Genomic DNA, 16702 nt, shown 5'->3' with positions numbered 1-16702 from the left:
ATATGGGGAAAGGGGTATGTTTGCTTCTATTTATACCTCCAGCCCTCTGCCAGCAGCCTCAGGAAATCTGAGTTTTGGGATAAGGGAACGTGGTAGTGTAGGTTTAAAAATAACTCAGCACTGGAGCCATCTCTGCAAGATGGAAAAACTTGTAGACCAGCCCTAATTAGCTCCCAGGTATATTTATGGGTATCTCTGTGGTCAGTGGTACTGATAACTATCACTTCTTTGTTGACAAATAAGCGAAAAGAAATTGAGTGTGTGCCAACTCCATGGCCTGTAGTTTCAAAGTTTTCAGTTAATCGGTGCTTTCTTGTCACTCTTCCAAGAATTGTTTCCAGATATCTTCCTCCTTTATGACAAGCTCTGAACATCGGCCTATAATGATCAGATAGATGTCTGATCTTTACTGTCTCCCATTCCACTGGGTGTGGAAAAGATAATGGATTGAGGTCTCTCACGTTGATTTTTTGCAATCTCCATAGCACCAATTTTTCAAATCCTGTCTCTGAAAGTAGAGCCAGATGGAGCTCTAGGCTCAGCAAACAGCTTTACACAGAGGCCAGAGGGGACCTGAGAGCTGTCCTTAATCCTACTCCCAACTGAAGATCACTCAGCTCCCTTTGCCCCAGCGGTAGGCTGGAAAAGGAGCAGAGCCTCAAAAATAACCACTCCTGCCTGCCACCACTGTTGGGGACCCTGCTGATTGACTAGGCTCACAAAAGGGAACATGAAGTTCTGGGCCTGTCAATCCTAGAACTCTGGCTGCTTAGGGGGAGAGATATTGGGAAGAGGGTGGGTAGAATAATTCTTTTATTAAGAAACCACAATGGCCTGTGCTGGGGCAGGTTCACCACACTGAAGCAGTGATGAGCTAGGTGTAGGTTGTGAATTTTAAAGCAGAGTATGAGTCTTTAATAAGAGTCTAACAAATTATACCCTGAAAACATTCCAAAATCAAATAGTTTAGGCCTTGAGCCAGGGACTTTCTTGGAAATTCTTATCAATTCAATTCTGTTAAACCTGTGGGTCTCAATCCCTGGGGACATTTTGCAATATCGAGACATTTTTGATTGTCACACTAGGGGAAGGGTACTATTGGCAACTAGTGAGGAGAGGCCAGAGATTCTGTTAAACCTCCCACAATGCAAGGGACAGCTCCCCACAACCAATAGTTTTTCAGTCAATAGTACAGAAACCCTGTGTTAAACCTACATAAATGAGGCATATGAAAATGAACAAAACTTGGCCCTACTCTCAAGGAGCTTAGATCCAGGTTGGGGTAAGGGAGGTAGGAAAGGGAAAATGCTGGGAGGGTACAGTAAAGCGATGAGGAGGTCCCAGAAGAGAAAGAAACTCAGAAAGCTCCAAGGAGTGCTTGCTCTCTCAACTCTGCCTTGATCTGTCACCGACTAGCAGAGGAAAGTGTGGGGGAGAGCTACGGTTAAGAAAGGGGCAGAGTTGTACCTAAGACATAACAAGGGGGAGTAATTCCTTTTGGCCCCTTACTTTGGGAATGCCACGGGAAATACAAGGATTTTGGATCCAGGCAGACTTGGCTTGACACCAACACAGCCTGAGTGGGTTGAGGAGGGTCAAAAGGAAGGCTTTCTGGAGGAGCAGGTGACGACTAAATAGGATCTTAAGGAAGAATAGAAGTCGGCCAAGATTAGAACAGAAAGTTTCCTCCAGAGGGAGCGAATAGGGCAGGTGGAAGACACTGAGACAAGAGGGAACATGATACCTTAAGAACTGCAAGGAGTACCTGCCGGTTTCCTCATCGTAACAACGATTCTTCCGCAACTTAGGTGAGAGAGGTGTGATATACCTAGAAAGTGCCTGGTGCAATTCCTGGAACAAAGTGGCAGTTCAATCCCCGCAGTCCTAGCCATTGGGTCCCACGATTCCCCTCAGGCTACTTGTTTGGGGTTACTGTCACCAACCTAGACAGCCTAAACAGTTACTGCTTTTTAGATAAATTCTGAGTGGGCAGGTCACACAGCCTCGTTCTCCCCAGGTAACACTGAGCCCTTAAGAAGGATCTTAGAAGAATGAAGAAAAGGACTGAGGAGCAGGTGGGGACGGGGGGCGTGCTCTCCATTCAACATCTATTCCCTAGCTCACACCATGAGGAGGAAGGTGCCCACTTCAGCAGAAAAAGGCAGATGACCGGGAGCAGCCCTGAAAGGCACTAGCAATTTCAGCGAAGTAAAACGCCCCACCTTCCCCCTCAACCCCTAGTCTCCCAGCCAAACTTCACTCCTGAGGGATAAGTTCTCTACAGAAATCTCCGCTTTTAGTGAGGGCGAGTCCCTCCTTTCCTGAGGTGTCTCTGGCCACCTGGCAGTGCCATCCCTCCCCTGCGACGGAAGCAGGATTTGGGACACTTGCAGGAGCCGGGATTCGAGGGCAGAGGTCTGCGGTAATGGAGAAACGGTGACTGCAGTGGAGCAGGAGGGGGAGACAGAGCTCCCCCCAAAAGGTCTAGTCTTTATTTGGGAGGGGTTGAATGCTGAGGGACGCCGAGTGAGAAGCAGAGGCCCAGAATTCGGGAGGTGGAGCTGGGAGCCAACTCGGGAGTCTACTGCTACCAGCAACGCCGCAGGACTGAAAAAAAAAAAAAGACAAGGAAAAAAAAAAATCCCTTGAATGAGCCCCCACCTCCTCCAAGTCTCGCTCCGAGTGGTCGAACAGCCAATCGTGCCGCGGGGCGGGGCTGCGGGAGGCGACTGCAGCCAATAACCGTGGAGGGGGCGGGGCTTAGCTCGCGGCGCGGGGCGGCAGGGTCGCCCTGGGCAGAGAGCGCTGAGCAGCTGAGGGGAGCCGCTGACCCAAGTGGCATGGAGGACCCTGCGGCATCGGGGGCCGGGAGTCAGCCCGCCAATGGCAACGGCAACGGCAACGGCAACGGCGGCGGCAAAGGGAAGCAGGCAGCACCTAAGGGCCGGGAAGCATTCAGAAGCCAGCGGCGGGAGTCGGAGGTGAGGAGCCCGGAGAGCTTCAGTAGGTGTCGGGAGGCGCCCGCAGGCGGGAAGCGGTGGCTGAGGTGATTTGGCCCCGTCTCCCTCCCCGCCCGGACCCCCGGGCGCGCCCCGGGTCGCCCCTGGGAGCGGGCGCCTGCGGAGTCCGCCGTCTGGACTCTGGGCTGTGCAGCCCCTGACCGCTCTGCACCGGTCTCCTGCGGCGGGTCTGGGGCTTTCTAGCCTTTTGGCCTCCGCTCCGGGGGCGCAAGCTATAGCTCCACAGCGAGCGTACCAGATACTTGTCAAATATTTATCCCACTAGTCGCTGCAGCTCCTTAAAGTGGGAATTTGTATCTTCGATTTACCGAGGAGGAAACCAGCGCGGGGAGATTGACTGACTGGCCTGAGGGGTGGGAGGCCTGAGCTCCGCCGCAGTGAAGAGGGGCGTGCGTGGGGGGCAGCCGCTCTCCCACCCTAAGGCTCCCCCAGCCGATCCAGCTGTGCCGCGCGCCTTCTGCCCTCCCCGCTCCCTCCTACCCCGCCCCCCCCCAGGGCTGGCAGGCCCTTTAGGGAGTCCCTTCCTCCGCCATCAGGACCCCCACCTGCAAGGGTTAATGAGACAGGATCAGGCGGGGGCAGGACTGGAGCGAGTGGATGGAAGTGTCCCAGGATGCAAACCCACAGATAGGAGTATGAGTGTTCGGGTGGCTTCCTCTTCTGAAAAGAAATCCTAACCAGGAGGATGAAAGGAGCGGATTATCATCACTCCTCCACCCCCTCATCCAGCCAGTCCCCATCAGCTCGCCCAGAGTAGAACTGGATCTGACGGGGGACCAGGAAAATAGACCACAGAATGTAAGGTGTCTTGGAGATCATCTGGGTTTAACCCTGGCTTTTCCAGAAGTAAAAGAGACAGAAGTGACTGGCCCAAGATCGTCCATCTGGCATAGGGGCCAGGAGCACCAAGCTTTGGAGTCAGCCCAGCAGGTTTTAAATCCCAGCCCTACCATTTACTCTCTGGGTGGCATTTGGCAAATTGCCAAACCTCCAGGAGCTCCAGTTTCTTCATCTGTAAAATGAGGTTAACATCATCTGCCTCAGGAGGTTGTGATAAAGTCTAAGAGATAATTGAATGTAAAATGTTTAATTCGGAGCAGGCACAGTGCAGGTAATGGGTCAGTGCAGAGTAGCTCTTAGGACTTCCTGTATCATCACCATCATCAAGGGGCAGAGCAGGTACTAGAGGCCAGGTCTTCGCATCCCAGTCCAGGGTTTACCCTTTGAATAGTATTTCAGTTTCCAAAGGGATTTCATGTATGCTTTCCATTTTGATACAGACGAGTAGGAATCCACCCCATTTTTAAAAAGAGAAGTGGAGGAGGTGAAAAGATTGGCTCCAAATCACACCACCTTTCAGAGGCATAACTCAGCCCTCCTTCCTGCTAGCTCAGGCAGGGGATCAGCTGGCCTTTTAGGGGACCCTGTGCCTCCTTCCCCCATAGAGACATTGTTCTTGCTCAAATGTTTTATTGGGAGGAGGGAGGGTGAGTCATTCATTAATTCAGCAATTATTGAGACTTTCTATACGCGCAGCACTGTTTTAGGTGCTAGGGATACAGTGGTGAACAAGATAAGGTCTTTGACCTGTGGAGCTAACGTTCTAGTGGGGGTGGAGAGAAAGGCAATATGCGAGTAAATAAAATAATTTCAGAATGATATGTTCTATGGGGGAATTAAAACTCCTCTTGAGGTCGGAGGCTTTGTCCCTACCTATCAAGTCTTCCTTCAGGAAAAGGCTCTGACAGCACCTACGAACTTGACCTTTGCCAGTGAGGTCAGTATCTGGAGACTCGCAGCTTTCCACCTGCACCGCAGTTTACCTCCTGATTGTCTGCAGCTGCACTTTTCATGCTTGGAAATGAACAACTGCAGTGATCCTCTCTCTCTCTCTCTGGGCTCAGTGCCTGCTGAAAGGTTGGCTGGAAAGATTAGCTTTCCTCCACCTTGCACTGCAGCAGGAGAGCTGCTTCTACCTGTCAGTGCATCCCCTGTTACCACAATACTCAGGTGCCAGGCTCAGATGACTATCAGCTTTTCCTTCCCGCCCTCCTTTTCTTTCCTGGGGAAGATAGTCCTCAGGCGAAATGGTTTTCTTTCCTCTCTAGGGCTTCTAGAGAATTACTGTTGGCACCAGTCAAGAGAGGCTCCTTGGACAGCACTCTTGACCTATTCTCTCCCAATGGCTTAGTGTATGAACTTCCAACCTTAAAATGAAGCTACAGAATAATTATTTGCTTAATAAACAGATTCTTAACCTACTAAGGGTACACCTCAGGCCTCTTTCAGCCAGATCTCCTGGTTTAATTGGTTCCCAAAGTCCTTGACAAAGTTTGTGGCAAAATGAGGAAAATTCAGAGCATTAAAGTGAGTTTTTCATAAAATATAGTTCAATACATTAAATTTAAAGGATGTATGCAATTTAAAACAGTGTTTTTCTTTTTTTATTAAATTTACTGGGTGACAATGGTTAGTAAAATTACATAGGTTTCAAGTGTACATTTCTATAATACATCATCTATATAGCACATTGTGTGCTCACCCAGAGAACAGTATTTTTCAAACTGGAGCGGGTAACCTGTGAGTTGAGACCATTTTTTAAAGAAATAGAATAATAGAAAACATCAGTAAAAAAAAAAAAAAAAAAAAAAAAAAAAAAAAAAAAAAAAAACATCAGTGCATCACATACAATAATGGTAAATATATTTTGTTTAACTTTTGTTTCTGTGTGTGTGTGTGTGTGTGTATGTGTTGGGACATGACGTGAGATTTATTTATACTGTGATTTACAGTCAAAAAAAGTTTGAAGAACACTGCTTTTAATGATTCTTTTATTCTGATAGTGTGTCCTTCCCATTTTGGGGGTATTAAACTGTTCTTTCTTTTTTGAAATATATGTTTTAAAAGATTTTTTGAGTCTGTACTTATCAGAATAAAACATCCACAACCTTATGTCATTCCCCGCCCTCCACCTTTATTTCTTACTGGTCTCTGTAATCCAGAAGTTTGGAAATTCTTGCTATCGTGGATTTAAACATGATTTGCCTTATAGGCAGTGTAAATTGATAAAGTGGTTTTAAAAAACAACTTGTTATGTATAAAAAGCCATATAAATATTCATAGGGTTTGATGCATTACCTTCCTTTATAAGAATCTATCCTCAGGAAAGATCCTAAATATGAAAAAAAATTAATCTTATTACAGCTTCATGCATATAGTAAAGAAAAATCAAAAACTAAATGTTCAACAGTAGAGAACTGGTTAAATAAACCAACAGATGTCTTTCCACTTAACTGTTTAAAGTGATAGTCATAATAATATGAGAAAAATGCGTTTATAATATAATATTAAAATTTTAAGTAGAGTAAAATTCTAAGTATAGTAACCACCTACATAGTTCTATCAAGTGCTGGGTGATGTGCTAAGTGTTTTTCCTATATGAACTCATTTAGTCCTTACAATGACACTATGAATTATCCTCATATTACAGGTGATAAAACTAAGCATGACATTTTCCAACAATTCCCTGACACGGATTCAATTCCATTTCTGACACTACCAGTATTTAGCTCAGTCCCCACAAGTTACGGGCTCAGTTCCCCAAGACTGCCCCATTTCAGACACCTGCCACAAGTGGAGCCCGCAGGCTACCTGAATGACAAATTCAGGGATTACCATGATGCCCCCCTCAGGTTTGATAGTTCGCTAGAAGGACTCACAGAACTCAGAAAAGCACTATACTTTTGATTACAATTTTATTAGAAAGGATGCAACTCAGGAGCGCCCAATGAAGAGGGGCATAGGACAAGGGATGGGGCTGGGTGGTGTGGAGCTCCCGTGTCCTCGTGTCCTCTCAGGGGCAGCACCTCCTAGCACACTGGTGTGCCCAAACCTCATTCTTTCAGGGTGTTTGTATTAAGCCCTTGGCCACCTGATTGGACTCAATCTCCAGCCTCCTCCCCTCCCAGGAGGTGGGGCCAGCCCCTCTGAAACTCTAAGGACCCAATGGTGAGTCACCTCATTAGCATAAACTCCAATATGGTTGACAGGGCTCCTAATGAATAACAGACACTCTATCGCTCAGAAAATTCCAAAGATTTAGGAGTTCTGTGCCAGGAACTGGGGCAAAGACCAAATATATTTTTTTATACCACACTGAGAAAAGAGAGCTTACGCTTAAGTAACTTGCTCAAGTTCACACAATATGTGACAGAGTATGTCACAGCTAAGATTTAATATTTAAAAAAAAAATACACACACACACACACACACACACACACACTGGTAGAAAATATCCCAAAATGTTTAAAGAGGTTAGGGGATTATATTAAAAATATTTTTAAATGAGGTTATAAATGTATGCATACAATATCATAGAAAAATCTAGGCTTTAATACAACTTTTGGAGTAGAAATGCTACCTTATTTGACAATCCTATAGTTATGGAACATTAGAGCTGAAGGACCTCTTTTTACAGATGAGGAACTATGATCCCCACAATGAGATTTGCCCAAAATTATACAATGGGTTAATGATAGCTGAAATTAGAATTCAGTTCACCTCTTTTGTTTTTGTCTATCTCGTTTTTCTAGAGATTGGCTAGCTGCTCTTCTGATTTGTATTTATGTAGATCAGACATGGGCATTGTAGCTTTTATATCTGTTCCTGGCCCTTTACCCAAAGTTTCTGATTCTATATAGGAATCTTCAGCCCCACACTGCACTGAGCCTCAAGTTTTGGCTGGTAGAAGGTTACCTCTTGGATGAAAGGCACAGATGGGACTCTCCTAGCTGCCTCCCTGGTCTAACCTTGGCCTCCAAGAGAGGAAGAGGATGAAATGAGGGTATGATCTCCTTTTGTCAACGCTTTCCCCAAGTTACCACAAAGATTTCTCCATTACAGGGCTCAGTGGATTGCCCCACTCTGGAATTTGAATATGGAGACGCAGATGGGCATGCAGCAGAGCTATCAGGTATGAGTTAGGTGGGTCTGTAGAGGGTGGAGGAATGGCCAGGAGGGAGAGGGAAGGGGCTTGTCATCTACCTTGGCAGCTTGTCTGTTCTCAACAAGTGGCTGTAGAACAAAGGCTGTCCTCCACCTTCCCTCTTCTCCCCACTCTCCAGCGGTACATATCTCTTTGTTCACGTCCACATTTCTTTCTGTGAATTTTCCCTTGGCTTTGGTACTCTCCATTCTTTCATTCTATCACTTTTCTGCTCACCCTTCTTTATTCTCTTCTGGGACACTCTCAAATGTTTTCTCTCCACCTTCTCCCATTTCTCCTCTTTCTCTTCCCATATCCACCCATAACTTTGCATACCCCCTTTTTTCTGCCACCCTCTCCTTCTCTATCCCATTCCATTTCTCCTTTTCTACCTCTATCTTGCCCCCCTTCCCCTAACACCTGTCCCTTAAATAAATCTCAGCAACGTCTGAAGCAAAGCTCTATAGACAACTGGCCAGATGTGCAAGGTTGGACATGTCACTTATATCTATCACAGTGGAGCGCTGCTAGGATGTTTCTGATGGAGGAAAGTCACCCCAGTCTTCTCTCAGTGCTGGGCTGCTTCTCTCTTTCTGGATTTTCAGCTCAGGCTAAATGTGGTCTCCTCACATTAAGGGCGTCCATGTTACACGTGCTGTAAATGCCAGTTATTAATAAGTGAGCTTTGGGTGGAGATGGTGTGAAAGTTAAATATTCTGTCACATGGAAGTGACACTTTGAGACATGCTTTTTCAAAGAAGAGAGACAAATGTTTTTAAAGAAGTTCTTGTGAATAAGCACAAGGAATAAATTTTGTGATGAGTGACAGAAATAGAGCGCTAGTTTAATAACCAACAAAAGATTAGAATCCAGAGTGTGTGTGTGTGTGTGTGTGTGTGTGTGTGCGCACGTGCACAGGGAGAGAGCTAGGGAGGGAACGAGAAAGAAGAGGAGAGAGAAAAGAAGAGGAACAATCCATTAGAGAAGTGGTCAAAGAAAATGAATAGTAATTTATAGAATAGAAAACCATATGGTCTATAAATATATGAAAAGATGTTCAACTACATTAGTAAATGGGGAAAAGCAAATTAAAATAATGAGATATTCTTTGACATTCATCAGATTGCAAAACTTAAAAGCCTGGGGTTGGTGAGGGTCCAGAGGAATGAGTACTTTTATATGCCGCTTGGCATGAGGGCGCAGAGTATAAAATTGGAAAGCAGTTTGGTCAGATCTAGCAAAGTTGAAGATGCATACATATTATGACCCAATGATTCTAAATGTACACTTTAAAAAACCACTTGGGCACAAGAAACCATGTACAAAGATGTTTATTGCCGCCATTGTGAAGAATTGAAAACAACTTAGTAGGGGAATGAATAACCTAAGGTATATCAATATACAGCCATTAAAATAATTGATCTATATCAATATGTTTCAATATCAATAAATGTTAAAAATATAATGTTGAGGGGGAAAGAAGCAGTGACAAAATAATTTATACATGCATCAAACTGCATAAACACAAGAGTCTAAAAGATGTGTCTAGAAGTCTAGTTGCACCCTTGATTTAGTGCAGTGTCAATTAAGTGAATGGATGTGTTCAGTTTTTCTTGTAAAAAACTATTGAAAGACAAAAAAAATGTTTCTATGAAAAAATACACAATATGATACTGCTTGGATAAAAACTTTTCAAACAGAATGATATCATATGTTTACAGGCATATACATATGTAGTAAAAGAATAAAAATAGGCACGTGAAGCAAACACACCAATTTCATTTCATTTTACTGGTTACCTCTAGAGAGGGGATAAGATAGACTGGGGAGGAAGAGGGAACTTTAGCTGTCTGAAGCAGATATGACAAGTGTTAATACGTGTTTATTCTGGGTGGAAGATACACAGGTGTTTTACATGTCTTCTATATTTACCTGTATGTGACAGTTTATGATCTAAAATTTAAAAATAAAATAAAAACAAAGGTTAGTACCTAAGAACCTTGTTCCGTTTTCTGACTGGCTTTGTGCTCTCCTCTTAAAAAGTATATATAAACACACTACCCACTAGTGACCGAAGAATTTAAGATTCAGAGATGGGTCTTTCTTCTGGTCACTGCAGGGTTTTGGGGACTCAGGACTCCAAAGCCCTGGCTCCCAGACAAGGTACTTCTCCACCATTAGACAGCTGGCTGACCCATAAGTGAATTTCTCTTGCTTTGTCAATTATAATATCTGTGACCGAGTTCAATGTCCAGCAAGGGTCTCCGTTAGGGAACGGAGTGTTGAGGAAATCAGTTTTATCTCCTGTTGAGTTCTCTTCATCCTCTGTAAGAGGAGGGCACTGGCATAATGTGCTGGAGTGTGTGTGTAAGAAAGGGCATTTTTATTTCTCATAAGCTCTCTGTGTTTCGGACTGAGGAACTACTGTCAGCGAAGTTAGCGGCCCTGCCTGGGCACGGGCAGCCCTTTGGCAACCGTCGCTGCTTCTGCATGGTTTGGTGCTGCCTCTGCCTGGGTGGCTGCGGGCAGGAACTTAAACTTCTATACCCTTCGAGGAAACTCCAGGGAGAGAAGGAACTGGCTCCAACCCCAAAGAGCCGTGTCACGCATATTCTCCAGCCATCACTCCAGCTTCTTGAATTGCACAAGATCGTGCCTATAAATTTCAAGAGTTAGGTTGCCCTCCTCTTCCCTAGAGACAAGGGAGTCCCAGGCTGGGTTGACAAACAGGAGAGGGTGCAGCCCTAAGAAACAGGAGTGATGACACGAAGCCCTCTCGGCCCCCACCCTGCTCCTGGCCCTCACCAAATGTAGACGCCTGCCTTCTCCGCTGTAGCAGCCAGCTGGCAGGAGGAGGACAGGTTTGATAGTTTAATCACCCAGGGACACAAGAGGCTATTTTTAACTGCTCCAAAAGGGAGGAAGCTGGCTCTGCATTGAATTGGACACAGGAATGTGTTGGAAGCTGTAGCTCTTTCATACCACCCTCTCCACTCCAGACCCTTCTAGAAGTAGGGTCTGACAAATGTTTGTGACTCTGTCCTATCTTTCCTGCCACAGAATTGTACAGCTACACTGAAAACCTGGAATTCACCACTAACAGGAGATGCTTTGAAGAAGATTTCAAGACTCAAGGTGATCACAGATCCTTATTCATGGAGACCTGCTTTTTCCCTCCAGGCTATCCCCAGCCTGATCTAGAAAGAGCCTAAAACAAAGTATGATCCTTTTGCAGCCTCTCCATAGCCATACAACTTCTCTATCCTTCTCGCACATGGGACACAGAGTTTCCTATATGTCAAGTGGAGAGGCTAAAGCGTGGAAGCGAGAGAAGCCTGAGCTGGGTCCCTTTCTCTGATAGAGGGAGGGGAGGTAGGGCTGGGCTGGGCTGGTGCCACCTGGTAGAACCCTGTGCCCAGCCTGCTACTCCTGGACTCTCAATAGCATTTAATAATAATTTCATGTGCCCACACTGTGCTCCTCTCGGACCTCCGTTCCCTTACTCGGTCAGTGACAATTCAATTTTCAACTTAACAAATGTGTGGTGAGTCCCTGTTTTGTGCCAGAGATGCAAGAGGCAGGGGTGAAGGTGAATTTGCAGTATCTTCAAAGAGATTATAGTCTGGTAACAAAGGGGAGCTGTGTATGTCCCCACACTAGCTAAAGCCAAGAAGAAAATGGTAAGTGTCACAAGAGGAGTGAAAAGAGCTGGCTGAAGCATTAGTGGGAAAGGCAATTTGCAACTGATCTGTAATGGTGACTAGGAATTGCCTGTTGTCAGAAGACAGAGGGAACTCCTCGAATAGAGGCAGAGAGATCGGACAGTATGAGCTGTGTGTGGAGGCTGGGGGGGGGGGGCGGGGTGCAGATGAGACTGCAGAGTGGGTTCAGGCCAGAACATTCTGGGTCCTTACCTTTTCTCATCCCTTATTTTTTCTCAGCTAAATAAGGAAAGCTTTTGAAGAGAAGGATTTGTAGGTGGCTGAGGTTGGAGGTGGCTATGCTGTCAGGAGCTTTTCCAGGAAGGGGAGGCAGCCGCTGCCACTGGCTCTGTGTGGCCTTCTGTTCCCAGTGCAGGGCAAGGAGTGGCTGGAGTTGGAGGAAGACGCCCAGAAGGCCTACGTGATGGGACTCCTGGACCGGCTGGAGGTGGTCAGCAGGGAGAGGCGACTGAAGGGGGCCCGGGCTGTTCTCTACCTGGCCCAAGGTGAGCAGCCACCCTTGCCCACTTCAGAGGCGTGGAGACGAGAGAGAGGAATGGTGTTATCAGGATGAGGATAAGACGAGTCATGCTAGGAAAGCAAGGTCCCTGCCTTTCAAGGGCAGATCTTGTCATGTGCTGGGAGTAACCTGGTTCTTATGAAGCAGATGAGGAGGTGGTGGGTTCTGTTCTGGATCCCTTGCAATCGGCCTGTATCTCACCGGGCTTCCCAGGATTTCCATGGGTCCTTTTTCCTTCATTTGCAATGTAATTGTATTTGGAGACTGGCAAGAGTCAGCGTGGCCAGAGCTGACGATGTGCCACCAGCAGAGCATGGAGGCCTCTTTAACAGCTGTTCCCTGGCCCCAACTCCGAGGGGAGGCAAGGGCACACCACAAATGCACATGTAGACCCTCTGCCTTGTTTCTCATTGGCATTTAGAAGGTTCAAGCCAACAGAGTAGCAGGGTGGATGCTGTATTTGGAGATGATCAGAACTCAACAAGATTAATTGAGGAAAGCTTCCCAGAAGAGACCTATTACCCAGGTGTTGGAAAGAGAAATGAGATAGCCTAGCTGGAGTAGTAAAAATAAGCCCTGAGATCATAAATATGAATAAGAGGACCGTTGGCAGAACGGACGAGTTGGGAGCTAACGTGTAAGAATCAAATGGAGAGGAAAGAGTGGAAAGTGGGTGAAGGGAAGACGGTAGCAAACAAGGGAAGACGGTATAGCCCACCCACGTCTCCTGGGTCTGGTGCTATGGCCGGCTTCCAGCTGCCAGTATCTTCCTCTTTGGGCCTGAGGGCTTTCTCTGCAGCCCACGTAGGGCAGCCAGGAGCGCTAAGGAATAACATGCTCCCCTGGTCCAGCAGCCCTGGTCAGTGACTGACCAGAGTCAGCGGATGAATAACCCGCCTGCCTCACCCCTCTTAGGTAGGATCATTCTGAGTTGTCTGTTTTATACTGTTTCTCAGAGCCTCCCCCCTCCTGGGATTCAGCTCGTGGCTGCCTTCTCTTCCCCATCTCACGCCCCCACTTCTCTACAGATGGTTCCTGGGATCCACTCCCAAATAAACTACTTGCATTTGAATTCTCACCTGGAGCTGCTTCTCAGGGCACTCAAACTTAGGCCATTGATGAGCACATTGAACCCAAGCCGGGAGTCTGCCTCTCCTCATCCCTGCCTCATTCCGGGAAGTTCTCGGGGGCCTGGCCCTACCTTTGTCAGCCTAATTGTTGGGCAGGGTGTTGGAAGATAGTCCTAAGATCATGGGGCAGAGTGGAAAGAACTGGGGTACCCCCTCCCCCTCAACCCCTATGGCACTATCTGGTCCTCTAGGCACTTTTGGGGAATGTGATTCAGAGGTCGACGTGCTACACTGGTCCAGGTACAACTGCTTCCTGCTCTATCAGATGGGGACCTTCTCGACCTTCCTGGAGCTGCTCCACATGGAAATCGAGTGAGAAGCCTGGGGGAGGGCTGGCCTCCCCTCGAAGGGTGTCATGTCCTACGCTGGTTCCCTTACTATAGAGACCTCTGTGGGGAGCTGGGTCTGTTCTCACCCCAGTCCAAAGCTTACACTGACAGGTCCCCTCCCTTTAGCCTGGCTCTCTGATATCCTGTCCTCCTCCCTGAGGCTGGTCTCATCAGCTGCTTCTGCCCCACTTACAGCTTCAATCCTTCAATCCTGGGCTTCAGGGGCCTGCCTACCTTGGGTGAGTTGCCTTTTTATCCAGACATCTTCTCAGCTTAGCCTCACTCTGGAATCCATGAACAAAACTGTTCTAGCTGAGAACATGACCCAAGAGGGACAGGGCCAATTCCTGTAGCTGTGCCCAGTTCTTTCCCTCATGGGTTATGGCCCTGGAGGTGGCCTTATCTGCTGCTACCACTGTAGTGACACCTCGTTTTGTCTCACGTCCATCACCCAGGAGTTTTAGATGAGGTGAACTCTGTTGATTATTCATCAGGTATTGCTTAGCATCTACTCTGTGTCCAGCACAGCACTAGGCACAGTGGGGATTATAACAGGAGTGAATATCACAGACCCTGCCCTTGCCCATCTTCTCCACAGATAAGGGTTTGTTGAGCTGGCCAAGGAATGCTCTGGGCTCCTTTACCTTACACCAATTTCTTTGGAGCTACATAGTCAGGGAATGGCAGGTGCTCAAGTTTGCGTGTGTGATCAGTGTGAGCAGTGAGTAAAGAGGCTTCTGGGTTCTCGCTTTCTCCCTCCTTCCTGGGGCAGCAACAGCCAGGCCTGTAGCAGTGCTCTTCGGAAACCAGCCATCTCCATCGCGGACAGCACAGAGCTCCGGTGAGTGGGGCCACCATGGGATTGGAATGGGGAGGAGGATTAGCAATGGGTTACCCTTCGCCCAAATCCCGGGTGCACCCAAACCAGTAGAAGCTGCTAGTTCCAGTGGGTTGGGCTCCCACAGAGACCGTCCCTGAGGTCTCTGACTGTAGGCTGGGAGCTGCCCGGGCACCTCTTGTGACCCTTCCATAACCCCAGGGTACTGCTGAGTGTCATGTACCTGATGGTGGAAAATATTCGCCTGGAGCGAGAGACAGACTCCTGCGGGTGGAGGAGAGCCCGGGAGACCTTCCGCACTGAACTGAGTAAGAAGTGGCGCTTGAGGAAGGGTGGGGATGGCTGCTGATGGTGGAGGGGAAGCATAGCGTCTGCCTGAGACACGCAGCCTTTCTGTTTCCTCCTCCTCCTCCTCCTCCTCCTCCTCCTCCTCTTTCTTCTCCTTCTTCTTCTTTTTCAGAATTAACATCCTTTCTTTTAGGGCAGAGACACTGCATGGCAGGCATGAGGGCCTGGCTTGATTTGCCCTGTATCTGTGAAGTAGGACCAGTCCTATGTCTTCTTTATGCCTTAATTTCCTTGGTTATAAATGGGGGCAGGCATCCCTCTCCCATTCCACACAAATCCCACATGAAAACAATGAGTTGAGTTCACCATAAAAACTGAACTCTGGGGAGGGGGGTTCACACAGTGTGAGGGATATAAATGATAAACGTCTAAGTTTTGCTTTGTCTTGTGCACCTGAAACTAATAAAAAACAAACAAACAAAAAAAAATAAAATAAAATAAAACTGAACTCTGTTCAAATGTACTTGGTATTGTCATCAGATAGGGACTATGGGATGTAAAAACTATATTCATTGATGTGGGAAAGTGGGCTGTGATCCACGAAATACCCTTGGGTCCTTCGGCCAGAAGGCCACGTCTTTATAACTGTTACTCCCAGTTTGGCGTCCACCCCAGCCTGCGGGAGCTGAGCCATTTTGCCTCAGTGGCCTCCCTTTCTGCCCCTGAGGGGCTTCCCTTTGGGGGTCTCTAGCCGCCTTCTCAGGACCAAGCACTCAGATGCTTTAGGGGTGGTGAGTGCCTTCCTCGGTGTGTCCAGAATCAGGGTTACAGGGGCAGGGTTTCCATTACCTCCTCCTCACCTTCTCACTTACCTCTCTCCACACCCCCAGGCTTCTCCATGCATAATGAGGAACCTTTTGCCCTTCTGCTTTTCTCCATGGTTACCAAGTTCTGCAGCGGCCTGGCTCCCCACTTCCCCATAAAGAAGGTCCTGCTTCTGCTCTGGAAGGTGGTCATGGTGAGTGACTCAGTGTCCCCCTCCCATCTCATCAGCTCGGCAGCCCTCGGCCACCTCAGTTTCTCCTAGTCTGATTCCGAGGCAGGAGCTCGGCAGAACAGGGCAGCTCTTAGCCAATGGAGGTTAACAGTGCTGTCCTAGAGAATCCAATGTGCTGTGTCAGAGCAGGTCAGCTGTTTCTGATGAGCGACTCCACTGAGTTGGGATATCATTGCACCTTCCCCTGATACAGCTGATGTTTTGTGGGAAGAGCACAGCCTAACAACTGGAGATCTGGCCTCTGCTCCTACTGAGGAACCTTGGGCACCTCTGTGCCTCAGTTTCTCTAACTGTAAAATGTGGGGATTAGTGCCTGCCCTTCATGTAGATAAATAGAGGATTTGCTTTAAAATAAATGAAGTCATTCTAAGTATATGGTTGTAGTTTTGTTGCTAACTACTCACCCTGCTCCCCCATCTCTGATGCCCGCCCCACAGGACTTGCTGAACCGTCCAGGGCAGGCCTCAAGGGGAAACTGCCTCTTGACTGCAGAGCAAATTGAGTGGCTCTGGGGGTTATAGCATCTGGATGTGTTCCTTAAAGGGGGAGATACATTTTCCTGTTTGTTCAGTGGAGGCCCCTAGGAGGTCCTTTCCTCATTTCTAGTGTGATTTCCAGCCCTGGGTCCGTAAATAATGCTTTATCCTGACTTCTGAGCTCCTCACACTGGGATGGTCACCACTTGTGCTCCTTCCTATTTTATTTCTTCCTAATTAAGGAGGGTATCCGAGGGGTCTGGAGGTTTGGCTCTTCCTCTCCGTCCATGCCTCCCTGACCTGGCTCTCTCTGACTTCCTTCCCTTCCGCTCTCTTCTCTGCCCCTTTCCTGTTTATCC

General features: G+C 47.5%; 1 protein-coding gene across 2 annotated transcripts in view; it reads left to right on the top strand.

Annotated features, from left to right (window-relative positions):
* The first annotated feature begins 2778 nt into the window (after positions 1-2778).
* STRIP2 (striatin interacting protein 2) overlaps positions 2779-16702 on the top strand; it is a 38887-nt gene continuing 24963 nt past the window's right edge. The window contains exons 1-8 of one of the 2 annotated variants that reach the window (XM_019751395.3): positions 2779-2981; positions 7923-7992; positions 11065-11139; positions 12077-12211; positions 13547-13667; positions 14457-14525; positions 14724-14830; positions 15701-15828. In XM_019751395.3, the coding sequence (XP_019606954.1) occupies positions 2841-2981; positions 7923-7992; positions 11065-11139; positions 12077-12211; positions 13547-13667; positions 14457-14525; positions 14724-14830; positions 15701-15828 (846 nt within the window). In that variant the 5' untranslated portion in view covers positions 2779-2840. The remainder of the gene's footprint in view (positions 2982-7922; positions 7993-11064; positions 11140-12076; positions 12212-13546; positions 13668-14456; positions 14526-14723; positions 14831-15700; positions 15829-16702) is intronic. The other variant, XM_074315612.2, reaches the window with a different exon arrangement.

The sequence above is a fragment of the Rhinolophus sinicus genome, chromosome 8 (genome assembly GCF_057876585.1).
Source record: "Rhinolophus sinicus isolate RSI-liver-muscle chromosome 8, RSI-T2T, whole genome shotgun sequence".
In the NCBI taxonomy this organism is placed as follows: domain Eukaryota; kingdom Metazoa; phylum Chordata; class Mammalia; order Chiroptera; family Rhinolophidae; genus Rhinolophus; species Rhinolophus sinicus.
This window is presented reverse-complemented; position numbering and strand designations above follow the sequence as displayed.